General features: G+C 35.2%; 1 protein-coding gene across 1 annotated transcript in view; it reads left to right on the top strand.

Moving 5' to 3' along the window:
• Positions 1-295: 295 nt before the first annotated feature.
• The window catches only part of LOC142352108 (aminopeptidase N-like), a 44,250-nt gene continuing 26,726 nt past the window's right edge, over positions 296-17,819 (top strand). The window contains exons 1-7 of the mRNA XM_075404479.1: positions 296-1,811; positions 7,139-7,530; positions 7,895-8,524; positions 9,310-9,473; positions 10,141-10,730; positions 13,936-14,123; positions 14,441-14,673. Coding sequence (XP_075260594.1) covers positions 1,258-1,811; positions 7,139-7,530; positions 7,895-8,524; positions 9,310-9,473; positions 10,141-10,730; positions 13,936-14,123; positions 14,441-14,673 — 2,751 coding nt within the window. The 5' untranslated portion in view covers positions 296-1,257. The remainder of the gene's footprint in view (positions 1,812-7,138; positions 7,531-7,894; positions 8,525-9,309; positions 9,474-10,140; positions 10,731-13,935; positions 14,124-14,440; positions 14,674-17,819) is intronic.

Here is a 17,819-nt window from a genome sequence, read left to right as displayed (position 1 = left end):
CAAGCATTGCATAACAGTATACCTATAGCTGTACTTTCCTGCACAAGATTCATTTACATTCATTTTATTTCAATAATGGAGCGAATTTTGTAGCAAACACGAGTTTATGGTCAAGTTTGCCTGTCACACATTTCATGGGAAAATTAGTTTCTCCAAAATAATACGAACATATTTATTTGCGAAGATTGTCTAGCAGTTTAATCGTGATTAGCCGTTAAGTAATGCTAATATTTACATTACCTGTGCTCAAACTTCGCTTAAAGGAGTGAAAGACGTTGAAACACACGTGACTTCGCTTAAAGGAGTGAAAGACGTTGAAACACACGTGAATGCGTGGGAGAAAATGGCACAAACCGTGAAAAGTTACCTGGTGTAGTTAGTTGTCTTTTGTACTTTACCAAATAGGATTATCCTTAACCCACAAACAACCCCCCCCCTCACTTGGTTTACATGTGAATTTGTTCAAATAAGCTCAGTTTTAGGCTGAACTTAATTATGGCAATAGGATTTTCATTTAACTCTCAAATCGGTCACTTAATTCACTTTTAATATATCAAAAGCAATTATTCCAAGTCAGAATTCAAGTCGCCGTTCAAAATTACCATCAAAATGTTCACACGGTAAAACAATTGTTACCCAAATAGAAACACAATGATTACATATTAGCGCGTAATACATTTGTATTGTTTCGTGCGCCGTTATTTCACTTCAAAGACGAGAATTTTGATAGAAAAGATTTTAATCATCTTCGATTTCCCCTGTGTGTCTTGGCTTGTTTACTCAGACCATTAATCATGCAAAAATCTGACTTAAAGCTATTCAAAAGTGCATTTTTGCTCATTTTTCTACATTAAAAAGAGAAATCACCAATTAGAATACAAACAAAATCCTTTACTTATTTGTCAGGTTATGCCAATGCCGTTCAGCCATTGTTAATTGCTCGTTTCATTTTTGCTGTCATTTTGTTGCAATTCCTATTTTCTCGGATAAATTTACCTTGCAAGAAACTGCTTTTGTTTGCAGATATTCCCAAAAATAAACCTACTAAAATTGCTTCTTCGACCTTATTCGTACTATCTATGTAAGCCACACCTGAAAAAAATTGTTTACTTTAGAGCAATTTATTTAGTCTATCAGCTATTTGTGTTGTTTACATATTTTCAGCGAGTTGGAGTAAATATTTGTTCTTCTCTCGTGTATCAGTTACTGAAAGAATAATATTTGCAGTATTCCCGAAACTTTTCACACTTGATAAAAATGAGAGAAGAGCATTCCAGTACAAACGGGATTGTTGTTCCCACTTCAGGGAAAACTGCCATTCTCAGAACAGAGAGATCCCGCTCACAGACCAGTTTACCCGGCCGACCGGGCTCCGGTTCCTCCGGCAGAACCCAACAGCGTTGTCTTCTAATTTGTCTCTTTCTAATTATCCTGCTTTTGGTTTTTATTATTTTTTACCTAACCATTTTACATTATCAATGTATTGGTTTTAACTGGCCGTGGTCCAACAAAAAACCAGATGACGATGCACCTTTAAAACGGAATTTAAGTGACCAGCCAGTCGAAGATCAAAAATACGTACGATTGCCGGAAAACATTCTTCCGGAGCATTACGAAATATTTCTGCAGGTTCAGATGCCAAATTATGAAGACAGCAACAACAAAATCCCACTTTCGTTCAATGGGTCTGTGAACATATTGGTAACAGTGGCAGAAAGCAGCCAGACGATTAAGCTAAATGCACACAAGAGTGTGAACATTCTGTCTTTTCGTCTCTCTGACACAACCAACCGAACCATCCATATCAGAAGGTACCGAATGATCATTAAATCCTAGTTTATGAATGTGAATCAAGACTAAATGAAACTAAATGAAACTAAATAAACACAAGCTGTGGTTTTCGCTAAGCTGCAGCGATTTTGACCCTAAGAGACAAACAATTGTATGCGCAATTAAAGGCACCACTTTAAAAAGAAGCGTTCAGTTGACGTTGAACTAGGATTAATCCATCATTGTACAAATTATCAAACCTCGAAAAAAATCGGACGTAAATTCGCAGATTCCGATGAATCAATTTTCTATTTAACTGGAGAACAAAGTTTTGTGAAAATTAGACAAATCATTCAGACTGGCTGTTCATCAAATTCGTTTCGCTCAGAATATCAAAATAATTCTAAGTTGAAAAAAATCAAAAATTGCTTGAGTTTCTGTAAATAACTCAAGCAATTTACAGAAACAGTCACAGTTATTAGAAAAATAACTTAACAACAGTAGTAGTTTTCTAACTTAATTGGTAGCAAGTCTCACTATTGGTTTCATTAACATCATTATAAAACTAGATTAGTTTTCGTTAGAACCAGTAAGAGAAACCGACTCTGCACTTCGTTCAAATGTTGTCTTTGTTAAAAAATTTGATCCTCAGAAGGAACGATTGAAAATGTCAAAGTTAATTCTCTTTCCAAACGTTAATGTTGAGTTATGCTGTATAATCACTAAGGTGATTTACAGGAGCAAGACACAGTAACAAAAATATACCAATCAATAATTTCGCTGCAGAACGCACTGCATGACAGTTCAATATGTACAAGTTTAGGAAATTCAACTGACTTTTAGTAGTTTTCTAGTTCACTTTGTCGGAGTTTGGGGTAACTTACATGTGCATGTGCACAAAATTTTTCTTACTCAGAAACTTCGTTCCTCAGATCTAAAGGTTGAGGATATCAAATTAACTCTATTTTCACAAGTCAAAGTTAAGTTAAACTGTACATTCCCTAAGACGATCTATAGGAACAAGACGCCACAAAAAAAATTAACGCACAAGAATTGTGCTTCAATAAGAACTGTACGTCAATTTAATTTGGCCAAAATTGCAAATTTCAACTGATTTTGGGTATTTTTTCAAGCTCCTTTTATGATGAGTGGTTTCAAATGTCAAAATTGCATTGCTGATTGGAGAAAGATAACTGCCATAATATTCTCTGAATACAATGAGTTCGGGGTTTGATATACCTTATACTGTGCCCCGCACTCTCTGATTTGTATGAATGTCGCAAAATTCACTGAAACCGGCATGCCAGTTTCGGTATCTCATACTGCATTTGAGCTTGATTTATTGAGCTAATAATGAAAATTGTGCATTACGTAGCAATAATGATTCGATGATAGTGGAGGGAGATAATTTGCGTTTGGGTGTCAGTTTCAATTTCATTTTATTTATGATGTTCAAGTTCCTATAATGGTTACCAATATGATGACAAGCTTGATCAAATCGATAGAGTTTTGATGTACGTAGCATGAAATTTTGCTTCTTATGCTTTTCTAATGTTACTACTGAATATTTTCATGAATGCATTTCTTTGTTTAGTAAATTGAGCACCAACAATGATTTTTGAAAAAAATGTTTTCATTGTCTGAAAGAAATTTGAAAATTTTTTTCTTAAATCTCAAATTCCTGATTATGACATTTTGCTATTTATTTGGGACCCCAAATTGTGAAACTTAGCTTGACAATCCATGAAATAATCAGAAGTTAGAGCCCAAAAATACAAAACTTTTTCTTGGTTTTATCAGAAAGATTTTTTTCTTTGAATCAATTTCACCGAAATCATTAACTTTTCACCATAACCATTTTTAAATCAAATTCTAGTCAAATCAAATATTGTTCAATTAATCGACTCAACTCAGATAGCTCCAGTGCGTTCAGTGAACGTTACTGATTTGACTGTTATATTAAAAACGGTCAGCAGGAAGAAATTTTCTTCGTCCTGATATTTTATACAGTAGTTCCTTCTTTCTCAGAAAAACGATTAGCAGCAACATTCTTTCTTCTTACTAAAATTTTATTCAGAAGTTTGTTTTTTCACATGTGTTTTTGATTTCATTTAAACTGTCACGTCAGTTTTGCGGTGTAATAGTTGTTTCAATTTTTTTTTTGCTTCTATCGCTCTTAGATCATTGATTTTCAGAATCGAAAGGAAAAAATACCAAACTGGAATTAATAATTAAGTCATGTTATCTGTCCTTGTCCTAATTTTTTTTGATTGAAAAGAATCAAAAATTCGATTTATTGTTAACGCCTTCAAGTCAATTAAATATTTAGTTTACTTGCCGGTATAATTTTTGTTTTCGGTTATTCATTTAGAGAAATCGGATGAAAAACGACGTGTTGCATTGTTTCCGTTATTTGATTTCTGATAAACTGTTTTGCTGCTTTATTTTATGAAGCATTTGTTCTATATATATATATATATATATATATATATATATATAAATAATATACAGACATATATATATATATATATACATATATATATATATATATTTATCTTGATATATATATATATATATATATATATATATATATATATTATATATATATATATATATATATGTGTGTGTGTACATATACATAAATGTATACATATATATATATATATATATATTTATGTTAAAAAAAGTTGTTAAAAATTTAATATGCTCAGGCTAGTTTTTTGTACTTTAAGACATTTTAGCCCTAAAAATGCAATGGAATCTATACAGTAGTTGAAGAAAGTAAGCATTTATTCCACATATTTTTTAAATATTGTTTTTCATTTCCCTCATTGTCAATAGCCAAATGTTGCTGAGTTGATTAATGGCCACAGGTATGTGGACAACATAAGTCGAAACCTATTTTATTTGGAGGAAACGTAACAAAGTGTGGACAATTTTTTGCAAAAATTCCAATTTATCAGTTTTTTGCATTGTCCGCATCGTGAGTAGAACCGTAGTAGAACCTGTAGTAGAAACTTTTTGATACTGAAACACTTCAATCAATAAAATAACTTGGAAAAAATGTTCGGAAAATTTTTATCGAGGATTTGTCGACATTTACTTAAAGTTTTTAGAATAATTTTTTGTTTTCTAATGTTTATTGTGTGCTGAGAATAACGGTTTCCATAATTATGCAGACAGTTAATGAGAAAAAAATTAATAAGTGCGAGAAGATAAATAAGAGAACTGAAAAATTGACGATCATTCAAAAAGCATTTTCGTTCTTTTTTTAAAAAAAACTATTTAAAAACCTGTTTATACTTTAATTCTATTTTGGAAAAGTGAGCTTATCAAAAAATATTCAAGTTTTATTTTTTCAAGGTTTAAAGTTCTGTGGTAAGCAATGGTTTTCTTGAGCAGCAACTCAGTGTGAGATTTAGGGAAGATATTGAACGTTGGGGCATAAATTTCTGTGGTTGGTATCTTTTTGGGGCTAATCCCAAATCTTTTTAGGGTTGGCCCCAAATCTTTTTGGCCGTATGACTGTATTTTCGGAATACATTTTAGTGAGGAAAAATTTAGTTCCCTAACCATTGGATTTTGGGATAATTGAAAACACACTCGCCTTAACTTGTTTGATGGTCTATTGTCCAAATGCGAGAGAAGATGAGATAATTTTGCGGACATTACTTTGCTTCTATTCAACTTGCGTCATTTTAGCTTCTTTTCACTGGCGCTGACATGTTCGATTTAGCTGCTATCTACCTCTCGAGAACATATTTCTATTAATCTGAGAGGGCATATTTGGTAGATGTTCTGTTTTCTGCGTTTTGTTTTTCTTTTGTCCACCAAGGTAACATCCTAATTTCTTTGCTCCAAAAATGAAAAAAATTCTTTGCTAAATGAACTTTTTTCTTTCATTCCCCGACTCGATTTTGTGATACTTGCACAAAAGGTTACTAGCAAGTGATTTGGCTCAAAATTCCAAAAAGTGGAAAAAAATTTGAGTGATTCTTAGTTGTTTTTTTATTTGTTAGCCAGTACCCTGTGACTCGGCCACAACAAATTTGGTCCTCCTAACTCAGAAATAAGGCAATTTTGGAATTTTTTGATGATAAAAAAACGCATTCATTTCTGCAATAATAGCTCCGTTTTGCTTTTTTTTGTTTCGCGGCCCAATAAATTGTCGCTCTAGAAAAGAAAAAAGCAATTCCCAAAAAACGTTTAAGCTGAAAACACCTAAAATATGTGATCTTTTCCGTTTCTGCCCCCAACTTTGTGGGTGCATAATATTTGCACCCCCAAACTCATGTACCATGTTTTTACTTAATGAATTACTATGTAATGACACGTTCTCTGTAAATGGGGGGGGGGGGGGCAAAAAGGAAAAGATCCGAAATGAACGATACAGTACATTTTGGACGGTAAAGCAAATCTGTGGCTGGCAAAGGACGTGCAAGCGTAGAAACTGACAATTATGGCCAAACTAAGACATGATATTTGCAAAAATCCGATATGATAGCTCTCTTGGGCTTGATTTGCCTGGGTTACGCTTCGCACACTGTTTTTGCTATCGTAAATAGCTTTATTAATTGTTCTCATTAAGTTTCATTAGAGCCTTAGCCGAGTTTAGTAGTCCTTCAAGTGCTTAGTGTGGTGAAGCTACTGGGAAGGCAGTAGTTTAAGTAATGGTTAAGTGGCTCTGCTTGAAGTCACTGAGAATTTCTGGCGTTTATCGAGAATCGCGAAGCGGTTAGAGATATTAAGTCAGAATTTCAAAGTGGCTTCTGCAGAGTCACTTAACCATGCTTAAAACACGAAACGCGCACGTTTTAAAATGACGAAAGTCAACGGAAGTCAACTTCTGGCTAAGTAGCAACTTCTGGCATTTTAACTTCTGGCACTGACTTTGGGCATTTTAAAATGTGCACGTGAGTGTTTGAAGGTTAATTTTTAATATAGAAATAGAAAACATTGCGACTTATTTCGGTCGAAATTCTCTGTTTCTATTATTAAACGTGCTCTGCCGACACGACGTCTAAATACTAGAAACTATTCTATAAATATGACGGCCTGGTCCAATAACTTTCTTGGCACCCCCAATTGTAAACAGTGAAAACTCTTTCCGTAATATCAAGGGTTCATTCCCTGCGCTCGTGATGATCCAGCATCGCATATGCTTATATAGCACTACTATGTGTCAAAATGGCACCTGTGACTGAGTAGCAAATAAAGTTTTAAAATCCTCAGTTGATAAGGGTGTTTCGTCTTTCCCAGTTTAGTGGACATATAACGTATAGCCCGGGCTATAATTTTGTATTTCGTGGTAAGGGGATGCTATATGATGGGAAAGCCTCGTTGATTGGTTAAATAATTCCTATTTCAGCTTTGACTACATCCCCTCTGAAGACATGATAATCCTCAATTTGGGAGAGCAGATCCAAGTGGGTGACAACTACAACCTCACTCTCACTTTCGATGGACAACCGAACGAAGCCGACGTTGAGGGTCTCTACGCCGGATCATACGAGATCAACCCGGGATCCTCAAGTGACGACAACATTGGAAACATTTCATCTGTTGCCGCCAGACCCAGACCAGAGGTCCGATGGTTCGCAGTCACTCAAATGGAACCAGCGGCTGCTCGGAAGTTGTTCCCGTGTTTTGACGAGCCTCTCTTCAAGGCCGTATTTTCAATCACAGTTGTGTATGAGGCAGAGTTCACTGTCCTTTCCAATATGCCATTTATTGAGGATAATCCGATCAAAGATCTCCCAGGTAATAATCCGGACTCACCCCCCCCCCCACCCCCCAGGGGCGAGTCTAATATTTATTTGGTTTATTTGGGTAATATTTATTGCGCTATCTATGAACTCTGTATCCTGGCAAAAATTGGGGCTTGACTTTCTTTTATTTCTCCCGTTGAGCTAGACTGTTAATTAATTTTACGGCTGATATTTTCTTGTTTTCCAAAATGTGCCTCTCTCTGAGTCGAAAATTTCTCAAAAACTAATACATTTCGTAACTTGGATTAGTTAGTAGCATAATTGTAATATACTGAAATACAATAAATTCTGTGTATTAATTGGAAACAATGACAATGGAACTATTCTATGTACAGAATGACAACGTATCTTTCCAGGGTGGAACCGAATCAAGTTCCAGCCGTCTGTCCGGATGTCCACCTACCTGGTAGCTCTGTCAATCACCACATTCAAGACCAGATCCACCCATGTCTACAACATGAACAACGTCTCAGTCCCAATCAACATCTGGGCACGCCAGTCTGAAATCTCGAGAACCGACTACGCTCTCCGGGTTGCATCCGAGTCGTACGTCTTTTTTGAGAAGTTCTACCAGATCCCGTACGCACTTCCCAAGATGGACTTGGTTTCGGTTCCTCAGTTCAACGTCGGTGGAATGGAAAACTGGGGGTTGATTACGTTCCGTCCTTTTTACTTGATTTCGAACAGGAACGAGCAAAGTCATTACGGAATTTGCAAAGTCGTCAACCACGAGATTGCTCATCAATGGTTCGGGAATTTGGTCACACCTGTTTGGTGGAACGACATCTGGCTCAACGAGGGGTTTGCGACATTTATGGAATACGTTGGGATGGATGCGATTGAGAAAGACTGGGATGTCTGGAGTCTGTTCTTTGTTGATGCGACTATGGAAGTGTTCTCGTCGGATTCCCTCGTGTCTTCACATCCTGTGGTCCACGAGAAACTAATCAAGAATAGAGATGATCTCAAAATGTTCTTCGATCTTAGTAAGCTAACTGCAACTGACTATTCTGCTTTTCTTGAATTTTTTTCACACATTTAAAGTTAAGGAGAACTGCAAAACCATTACAGCTTTTGCGTGTTTTCAACTATTTCGGCTGTTCTGTTCACTTTAGAAGAGTCACTTGTAGAAATTTAAAATTTTTTGCGAAGTTTTCCCCTCATGGCGATTTCTGTTCTGCAAGATTTTCTCAATAACAATAACTCAATCAGAGATTAACGACGAACTAAATTAGTTCTCAATGTCGCAGAGTTTGTCAATTTCAACTAAAACTACATAATTCTTCTGAGTCCAAAATGTTCACTGTAGCTTAAGTTATATGCAGACCTTAATTAATAAACCTTATAACCTATTAACCTGCTTGACCTAATAAACTGAAGAGAAGAACTTCAGAACCTGTTCTTAAAAAAACTGCATCTTAATTATAGTTTTCAAAAATAGCAAAACCTTCCTCTTAAGTACTGAAAACTTATTGCTGGATAAATGGATGCTGAAAATGGACTCAAAATTCAATCACTCAAACCATTTTTCTATTGTATTGAAAGACGAAAATAAGGTAAAAGTTATTTTCAGTCTCTTAAGTTCATTAATTTCTTGTATTAATTGGCTATATTTGTCACCTGCTAATAACGGAACTTTCTGCTAAAAATTCCTTTTAGCTCTTTTCAAATTTTATTGTAGAAATGTTGCAAAATTCAAATGAACGCAAACCAGATTTAAACCTTAAATTAATGATTGTTTTGGTCACTAACTCCAGTATGGTGATTTTAGTCTCGTACAGAAAGGGTGGTGCCATATTGAGTATGCTGAAGAGTATCTTGGGAGACGAGGGTTTCAAAAGAGGGGTTCTCAATTTCCTCTACACCTTCCAGTTCTCATCTGCAACCTCCAACGACCTCTGGAACTCATTCGAACAGTCCAGAAACAAATCGCAGGTTTGAAACATTGAAATTGAGGCTAAACTATTGACCGGGTTTGAAGTAATTGTTTAAATAAAAGTGATGTATTGAGGATTCTTAGATTTATTGGAGAAGAAAGCTAAACCCATCACACAGCCCACCAAAATGATTTTTAATTAGTGTGTTTCAATTCATTGTCCAGGCGCCTGTGCGCTTAAGTCGTGGTTCAGAACCTTTTCTTTTGGATTTGAAAAGAGGGAAGTTTGAAAAGGGAACAACAAATGGAAATCATGCATTGGATAAGATTGAACATGTTTGTTCAACGCAGACTTGATTGAAGTTGATGATAGGAACCCAGATGAAGGTCCCAGACCCAAGCCACTTCTGATCAGACCGACTTGGGTCGTACACAGGGGTCATCGTGTGACCCAAACTACAGGGTCGGAAAGTTGCACTAAACAATTAGTAGCGTGAATGTCGCGCAGAAAAATTGTCGCACGAAGGTCTGATCAGAGGTCATTTCGGTCTGGCACGTTCTGAGCAGAGACCGAAGTCTGAGGATAGTCTGATCAGAGGTGGCTTGGGTCTGGGACCTTGACCTGGGAAGCCTTGAAGAACATGAGTAATAGAAAAATTGTCTTAAAGAAACCCCTTTTCGGGAGGTTAAGCCCTCTCCTCTGCCCCAACATCTTCCCTACTTCAGATCCCGGTGTCAATAACCGAGATGATGCGGCAATGGACTCTCCAGCTGGGCTACCCTCTGGTAACTATGAATGTGGACTACAGCGACCCCGATTTCACTCTGGTCGAACTTTCCCAAAAACACTTCATCACCAATCTCAACCACTCACAAGAGTACCTGGCAAAAGAACAGACCTGGTGGCACCTCAAACTGGACTTCACAGTCGATAGCAGCAAGGTCGCTGAAGCTTGGCTGAGCAAAGAACCCAAACAGATTAAAATTGATCACACAAGTGGTGATGGTGGGTCTAAAGTGAGCTACGTGTTGGCAAACGCAAGATGTGAACATTTCTACCGAGTGAATTACGATGTGGAGACCTGGCGAAGAATCGTGGACTCCCTTCGTGAGGATCCCTTCGTCCTGGATTCAGCTACCAAGTCTTGTTTGATTGACACTGCGTGGGAGTTGCTAGGAGCGAATGTTCTGTCGGCAGATGTTGCCCTTGAGTTGACTGCTCTTTCTGTGAGGAATGATACGAGTCACCCTCTGTGGAAAACTGTAAAGCATCATTTGGAGAAGGTGTTTGCATTGATGTACAGAAGTGGATACAGGTAAAGCATGTTCACCTTTTGTCAACTCAAAAAGTAATCACTAGACTAAATTATCGCAGCTATATAAGATTGAATATAATAATTAGGCCAAACTCTAGATTTTTTGGGCAGATTGAAGCCTGATTACGTGCAGAGAAGAAAAATTCAAGAACTGCACCATTTACTTCTATTTTTTGCGCTCAAGCACAGGCGCATCGGAACAAACAAATCTGCTCCTGCTTTTTTTTATTTAATCAGTGCAATCTTTCGACTCAATATTACACCACTACCATTTTGAGTCGAAAGAGAAAAGAAAAATTGTTTAAATCATTTGAAATTTTTTCAACCAAAAACTTTATATTTTGACATTTTTCTTAAATAATCTTACCGATGAAACTTTTCTAACAAGACGATTTAAATAGGAATTATCCATTTTGTTAATCATATTGACAATTTTTTTAAAAAATTATCATAAACGCTCCGAAAATAACCTGAACATAGCTCTTCGATCGTAATCTCTTCGGTGAAAACTGATTTTTGCGACATCTTCTGTATATTACATACTCAACACTCACTCATAAGTTTTTGTGCGAAAAAGGAAATTTGTCTTCACATTTTCATCAATTTCTTTTGTTTTGTTATAATTTATGTTTTGCTATAATTTATCTTTCTGCATTTTGTTATATTTGAGTTCCGATCTTTAAAGGTCTTTTTTCCAGCCGAGACAGTTTTTCAATCTGACGGTTCAACTGAATTTGGCGCTGGTTTTTTCGATAGAAATTAATAATTTTTGAAGGTTTGTACACTTTTTTTGCTTGTTTGGATACCTAGGCACTTATTTGATTTCTCATTGGTTGAAGACTATATGCTCCGTACATCTAAGAAGGCCGATCAGGTTCCATGTTCTATTCTAACTTAATGCGTTTTTAGAAAAAAAATTTTGACGCAGCTTTTCAATTTTTCAATGAAATTTTAATTTTTACGTATTTATTGAAGTGGTGTAGTGCAGTTTTTGGCAATATATTTAGCATGCATTTCTTTGGCTTGGAGGCGTTGACTTTTAGTTTTCTGGGATCATTTTACGTTTTCTCAAAGTTTTGCTGACGCAACTATTAAACTTTTTAATATTTAAAAGGCTCTCTTCAAGCCTGACAGTGGGTTTTCCTTAATTTAATTCTCTTGATTCTTTTCCAGGATGCTGTTATGATTTTTTAACCAAAATGGTTTTATTTGCGTCATTTCATAAATAATTTGATAGAATCATGAGCGATATTGATGATTGGGGTTCGAACCTTTTGTTTGAGTACAATAGTTTGTCAAGAAATCATTTGCTCTTTATTCAGAACCGTTTTACAAATTTATGCGAAAAATTTTTATATGTGATTTTCCCGTTCTATAACTTATCATTGGGTAAACTGAGATATTTTTTATTGGTTATAAGTGCAATAATTCGTCATGAAAAGGCAACCAACGTGTGCCTGTTTTTCGTTTCAAAATAAAAACTTTACCAAAACTCGCCAAGGATTAATTTCCTCTGAGAGTTTTCCAATCAGGCATGTATTCTTGAAACAAAAAAGTGATCAGTCAAAGTTGCAAAGTTGTCAATGATAAGAAAAACGTAGCCGGAAGAGTTCTGGAAACGACTTGAAAAAAAAACGACCACCTGAACTGACATAATGATTACCCTACTAAATAACACTAATCACTTTGAAAGAATAACATGAAAACGAACAATGAAAAAGTATCTGATTAGAACAGATGATAACGCATCTGATAGAAATAAGTTTTATAAGTTGAAACTTAAAAATTACTATCCGCAAAAGACCTAGCGACACATCTAGTTTTCATTCACTAAATGAGTACAAATGGACAGAAAAACTCAACCAAGAAGTTCCAAGAGGAGACAATGGAGGCAAGCGAACAGAAATGAAAGACAAAATGAAAACATAATACTCGCTACGAAATTTTAACAAAATTTTGCAAAAAGTAAAGGATTAATTGCCCAAATGCTACTTTCCAACCAAAATTTTAAGACACTTTCACTACTATTTCTGGTCAAGCGTACACCAATCGAACACCTCGCCAATTTTTACAGTAAAATCGAAGAACAAAAAAGAGGAAAAAGTGAGGAATTCGTATTATTTTTCATTGAAAATTCTCATTGAAAAAATTTAACAGTAAGATAAAAGCTAGCGTAAGTGAAAAGCGGCAAAAAATATAAAATCAGAAGAAGTAAAATCAGCAAAAACGAAAATCGGTCAAAATCTGCATAAAAATTCTCAATTATCCTTCCCAAGGCAACTCAAATAAAAACGATCAAAAGGCAGCAAAAACGACTAACTTGAACCGTAGACATCCTCAAATGCTATAAAATTTTTGAGAATAGAAAAAGCATTTACAAACATCTAGAAATAAAAAAACCGAGAAAACTTTATGAAGCTTTTGATATCACGAGAACACATGGAGCCGAAAAATTCTCTGGAGCAACAGAGATTCAAAATGCTCCAAATATGACAAGCAAGTTTTAATAGGCTAAGAAACTTGTCTAAGATAAGAAAAAAAGAAAATCTGCGAAAATTAAGAAAAATATTTTCTCTGTTTATTGTCATTTTTTCTCAATAAACGAACGTTTGATACCAATAAAATTGTAATCAGTTGGTATATAAAGGCTCCACAAGTAATATGCGTCTTCAAATCCTATACAAAGAATAAATAGAAACAAAAAGAGAAAAATCGCTAAAATTGGCCTAAAAATCAGCCAAGAAGCCGAAAAACCTGTAAATTGGTATAACATTCATACCAGAAACCTTCAAAACACTGTCAAACAACCCAACAAATAAATAATATCTTATCACAATATCATAATAAAACACAAAAACAGCCAAAAAAAGAGAACAGATATACAGATATTTTTTACACCTCAATTGCTCGCTCTCACGAAAACAGTGATATGACCAAAAATCCACTTTCTTTTCGCTCCAACTTTCAATTTTGTACAAGACTAAAAGCACTCGAAAACTTTTTACACGTTTCATTTCCTGCTTCAAAATTCACTCCAATAAAAGTGATCCAAAAAAGGATTTCTCCAATGCTCCTCTTCGAGTCGTAACAAGGCGAGCTAGTATAATACTGTATCCTGATTTTAAATGGAGCAAAAATCATTTTTGCTGACCGGAGAACGTTGGAAACCATTTTTTATTCATTATTGTGTCATACATTTCTCCAGGTACCAGTTCCAGAGGTACTGTGAGTTCATAATCGACCTGGCAACAGACGCTTCCAAATATGCAGAGCATCAGGCCGAGTTCCACAATTCACGAGCCAATCAAATCCAGACATTTGCCAATTTCATCGGACACCCAGTCTACTTGGAAAAGGCCATGAATTTGACAGACGAATGGCTCGAAAGATTAGGTAAACACTTTTTTCAGGATGAGAAAAATATTGTTTTTCTAGTTGGGGTACAAATAAGTGCTTCGGTTTCGTCCATCACTATACAATTTCTCCAATTTCTACGTTTTGCTGTTACAGAGAATGTCGCTAACTTAAGAATTCAGTGATGAATATTATGTCAAGAATTTTAAAACAGTTCGAATAATCAGAACCTGTTCAGAATAAAACTTTGTTGCTGTCTTCTCATTACCTCTACAGACTCTGCAGGGTTCAGTCTTTTCCTATATAGAAGTCCAAATGTAAGGGAAAAACTCATTTAAATGTCCTTAAAATGTCAGGTGCTGACTGGAACCACACCTCGTCACCCTACGTGCACCCTACTCTAACTGACAGCCACTTGTGTGCAGTTGTGAAGAGCAGAGGCACTGACTTCATTCACATGTTGTATTCCCTCTTCCTCAAAGACGCCGCAACCTATTCCTCCTCCCCAATCAGGATGTTCCTGATCAGAGCCATGTCTTGTTCTTCGGACCCCACCTACTTCAACCACATTTTGAACCAGGCTATTGAGGTACTCCAAGGCAGCTTCAAATGTTATAAATACTGAGCCCAGTTTTCGAACAGAGAAAATGGGCAGATTTTAGAACTACAATTGTGTATATTTTCCCTATTTGAGACGAGTTGTGAAAAGATGAGCTAATTTTCTAAGGACTGTGGTCGACCGATATTTGCTATCAAAAGTCCATGGGTCGACTTATGAAAACATCTTGGTTCGCAGTTACTTGTGGCTTTGACTTTCAGTTAAGGTAGGGAAAATAACCCTAACTCGAGTTAATTAGTCTTTTCGGACTGTCGGCTTCTCAACTGCTTCAATAAGGCAGACCAAGTGTAAAAAGAAGGTGAAAAAAAGTGTAAAAGCTTTCTCCAAAAAGTTGTTAAATTGACATAAAATAGGTTCGGTTGCTTTATAGACAGGTAGTTTTAAAACACCAACGAGAAACACAAAACAGAAGGATACGGAAAAAAAGCTTTATGTTAAGAGAATTGGTGTAAAAACTTTCCTGAAAAAAATTAACTTAATGTATTTATCGAAAGTTGACGTACACAGTTTTTACAAGGAGGCTCGCTAATGTGCGATGGCACAATGTTTCAACATTGGTTATCCGCACTTTTGCCTCAACTGTCTTCCAACTGAAGAAGATAGATTGCCTTTAAGGCATTGGTTCAGATTTTGTTATTTAAACTTTGATATATTGTTAAAAAGAAACAGACATCTATAAAAAAAAGGCATTTATATCCATGAGAACAATTTTTTATTTCACTAAAGTGACCACTCGAACAAACGAATTGACAGATATTAAATCAACTGTAATGCAACTGATCCAAAAATCAACTTCTAACCCGTTTTCCGACTAAATCTAAAACTAAATCTCTCTAGTGTCTTTTAAGTAACAAGTGGCCCCTACTTAATTTCAATTGGATTTGGAAATCTGAATTTAGACTTAAAGATGAGAGCAGAAGTAAACAAAAGTACATCTGCAATCGCTTGTTTTTTAAAATTGAGAATACCAAATCATATCAAATGCAATTAGAGGTTACCAAAGATATATGATCTTCAGGTAAGATATGGTCCAACTATAAAAACGTTTGCAGTTTAGCAAACAATTGTTCTAGCAAATGAGTTATCAATTCATATAAGCACATATGCAGAATTAAAAAAATAGAAGAAGTCTCATTAAAACTCTGATTTCTTTGAAAAAAATTTTGGAGCTGATTAAAAAGTAGCTCACTGTGAGTTCCAGAAGTTAGAATCAACGAACACAGAAAGAGAGCTTTGACTACGAGGATGTTCGAGTTGCTTGCTGACAGGATTATTTTGTGAGTTTCAACATAAAGCGTAAATTTTTTTCCAAAGTCTGTTATTAATTTTTTGAAAAAAATTCAAAAACCATTCATTGACAAATAAACACCAGAAATTTCAATTACACCTCATAAAAGCGTTCATATTGTCAGCAATCGAAAAAAAATTACTTAGTTCAGAATATGGACAACCAAATTGAGCGAAAAAATCCAAAAGAGCGAAAAACGGACAACCAAATTTAAACAAAATTCAAAACTTCTCCAAATTTTTGCATTAATAAACGTCGTGAACCTTAATTTTTGATAAGCTGTCAATGGGAAACCCAATTTGAGATATGCCTTGTTATCGGCCTATGAAGACATTGATACAAGATAGAAGGGCAAGGCAAAAATCATTCAGAGCTCAAAACCAGATTTTTTTAAAGTAAATTGGTGTCAATTCTTAAAAATTCTTAACCACGAACTACAGCCAATCGTACGTTGTTGTTTCTATCGTATTGTAAATTAATTGCTCAGCCTGTTTAACGAGTAGAGATTTATTTATATTCAAAACTCAAATAAATAGTAATTTTACTAAAGCAAATAGTGTCAAAGTACTCAATCTGAGCAGCAAAAGACAAAAGAAATGGAGACATTATATAGGTTTTAAGAACTCAATCAACCTTTGACAAGGTTTGTCAGTATTGGGACTCACTAACAACACATCATAAGAACAAAAGGGGGAAGTTTACAAAATTTTAATGAAAACGCGTAGTTTTTATGCCAATAAATCCATTGGTTGTCCACCGACTAACACAGACGATTAACGCGAAATCAAATTGCCCGATTAACACAAGTTCATTGCATTCGTTGGACTCAGTAATTCCTTTTTTGTAAATTCAATTTTGATTTATTCCTAAAGCGAACAGACGTGTGTACAAAAGCTAGTTAATACCAGTGATATCAGTTTTCTTTGTTTCACTATTATAAACACAATAACAATAAAAACAACAGATTTTTTAAAAAATTTACGCATTGTTGCGATATGATAAAAATTCATCGTTTTAACAAATGCTTATGCCAAAACAACAACAAAATGAGATCCAGAAGCAAACATTATCTGTCAAGCAATAAACAAGTTCACACCTTTCCTGCTGTTTTGGCCCCAACATAGTTTCAATTCGATTCTAAAAACTGAGATTTATAAATGAGTGCTTAGAATAAAGAAAACTGACCTCTGAACTTCATTAAAACCAAAATCTGTTTTTACTTCTGAGAAAATATTTGAAATAAATCACTGTCAAGTCATTACATTCAAAAAATTTTGTAAATCCCTGTCAGCAAGTCAGTTGCTATTGTAAGTATTGAGATTAATTCATTAGTTGTTTGGCCAATGTCAAGAACGACTACTTCGCACTCCGGTTGGAGATGAGAATTGACTGATTTATCCAATAATTACTGTTTCTCTCAAGGGAATTTATAGGAGTTTGTATAAGTGTTAATTGATCGTGTGAATGCCTTTTGTTTATCTGCTCTATCTAATTTATATTCAATGATGAAAGATACAGTTCAGGAGTAAATTAGAAGACGGTCACGAACCAACTTAACATTGGCTAAACATTATTCGTCTGCACTTTTTATAGTGTGCCTTGTGTTAACCATGAATAGATCTGTCACTCCACAGGCGTGTAGAAGAACAATAATGCACCAGACGGAGAAAATAAATTAACAACTTTGTATATATAACAAAACAGTTAAATAAGCGTTTATACTACTATGCGTAATGTTATTGGCTGCGAATAGGTAATTTCTGTACCACAAAAAACGAAATTCAACTATGAAAGCGAAACGACTGAAAAACATTTTTTCAACACTTTT

The sequence above is a fragment of the Convolutriloba macropyga genome, chromosome 13 (assembly GCF_964194025.1).
Source record: "Convolutriloba macropyga chromosome 13, txConMacr16.3, whole genome shotgun sequence".
Classification (NCBI taxonomy): Eukaryota; Metazoa; Xenacoelomorpha; order Acoela; family Convolutidae; genus Convolutriloba; species Convolutriloba macropyga.
The sequence above is the reverse complement of the archived record's forward strand: the minus strand, read 5'-3'. Positions and strand labels throughout refer to the sequence as shown.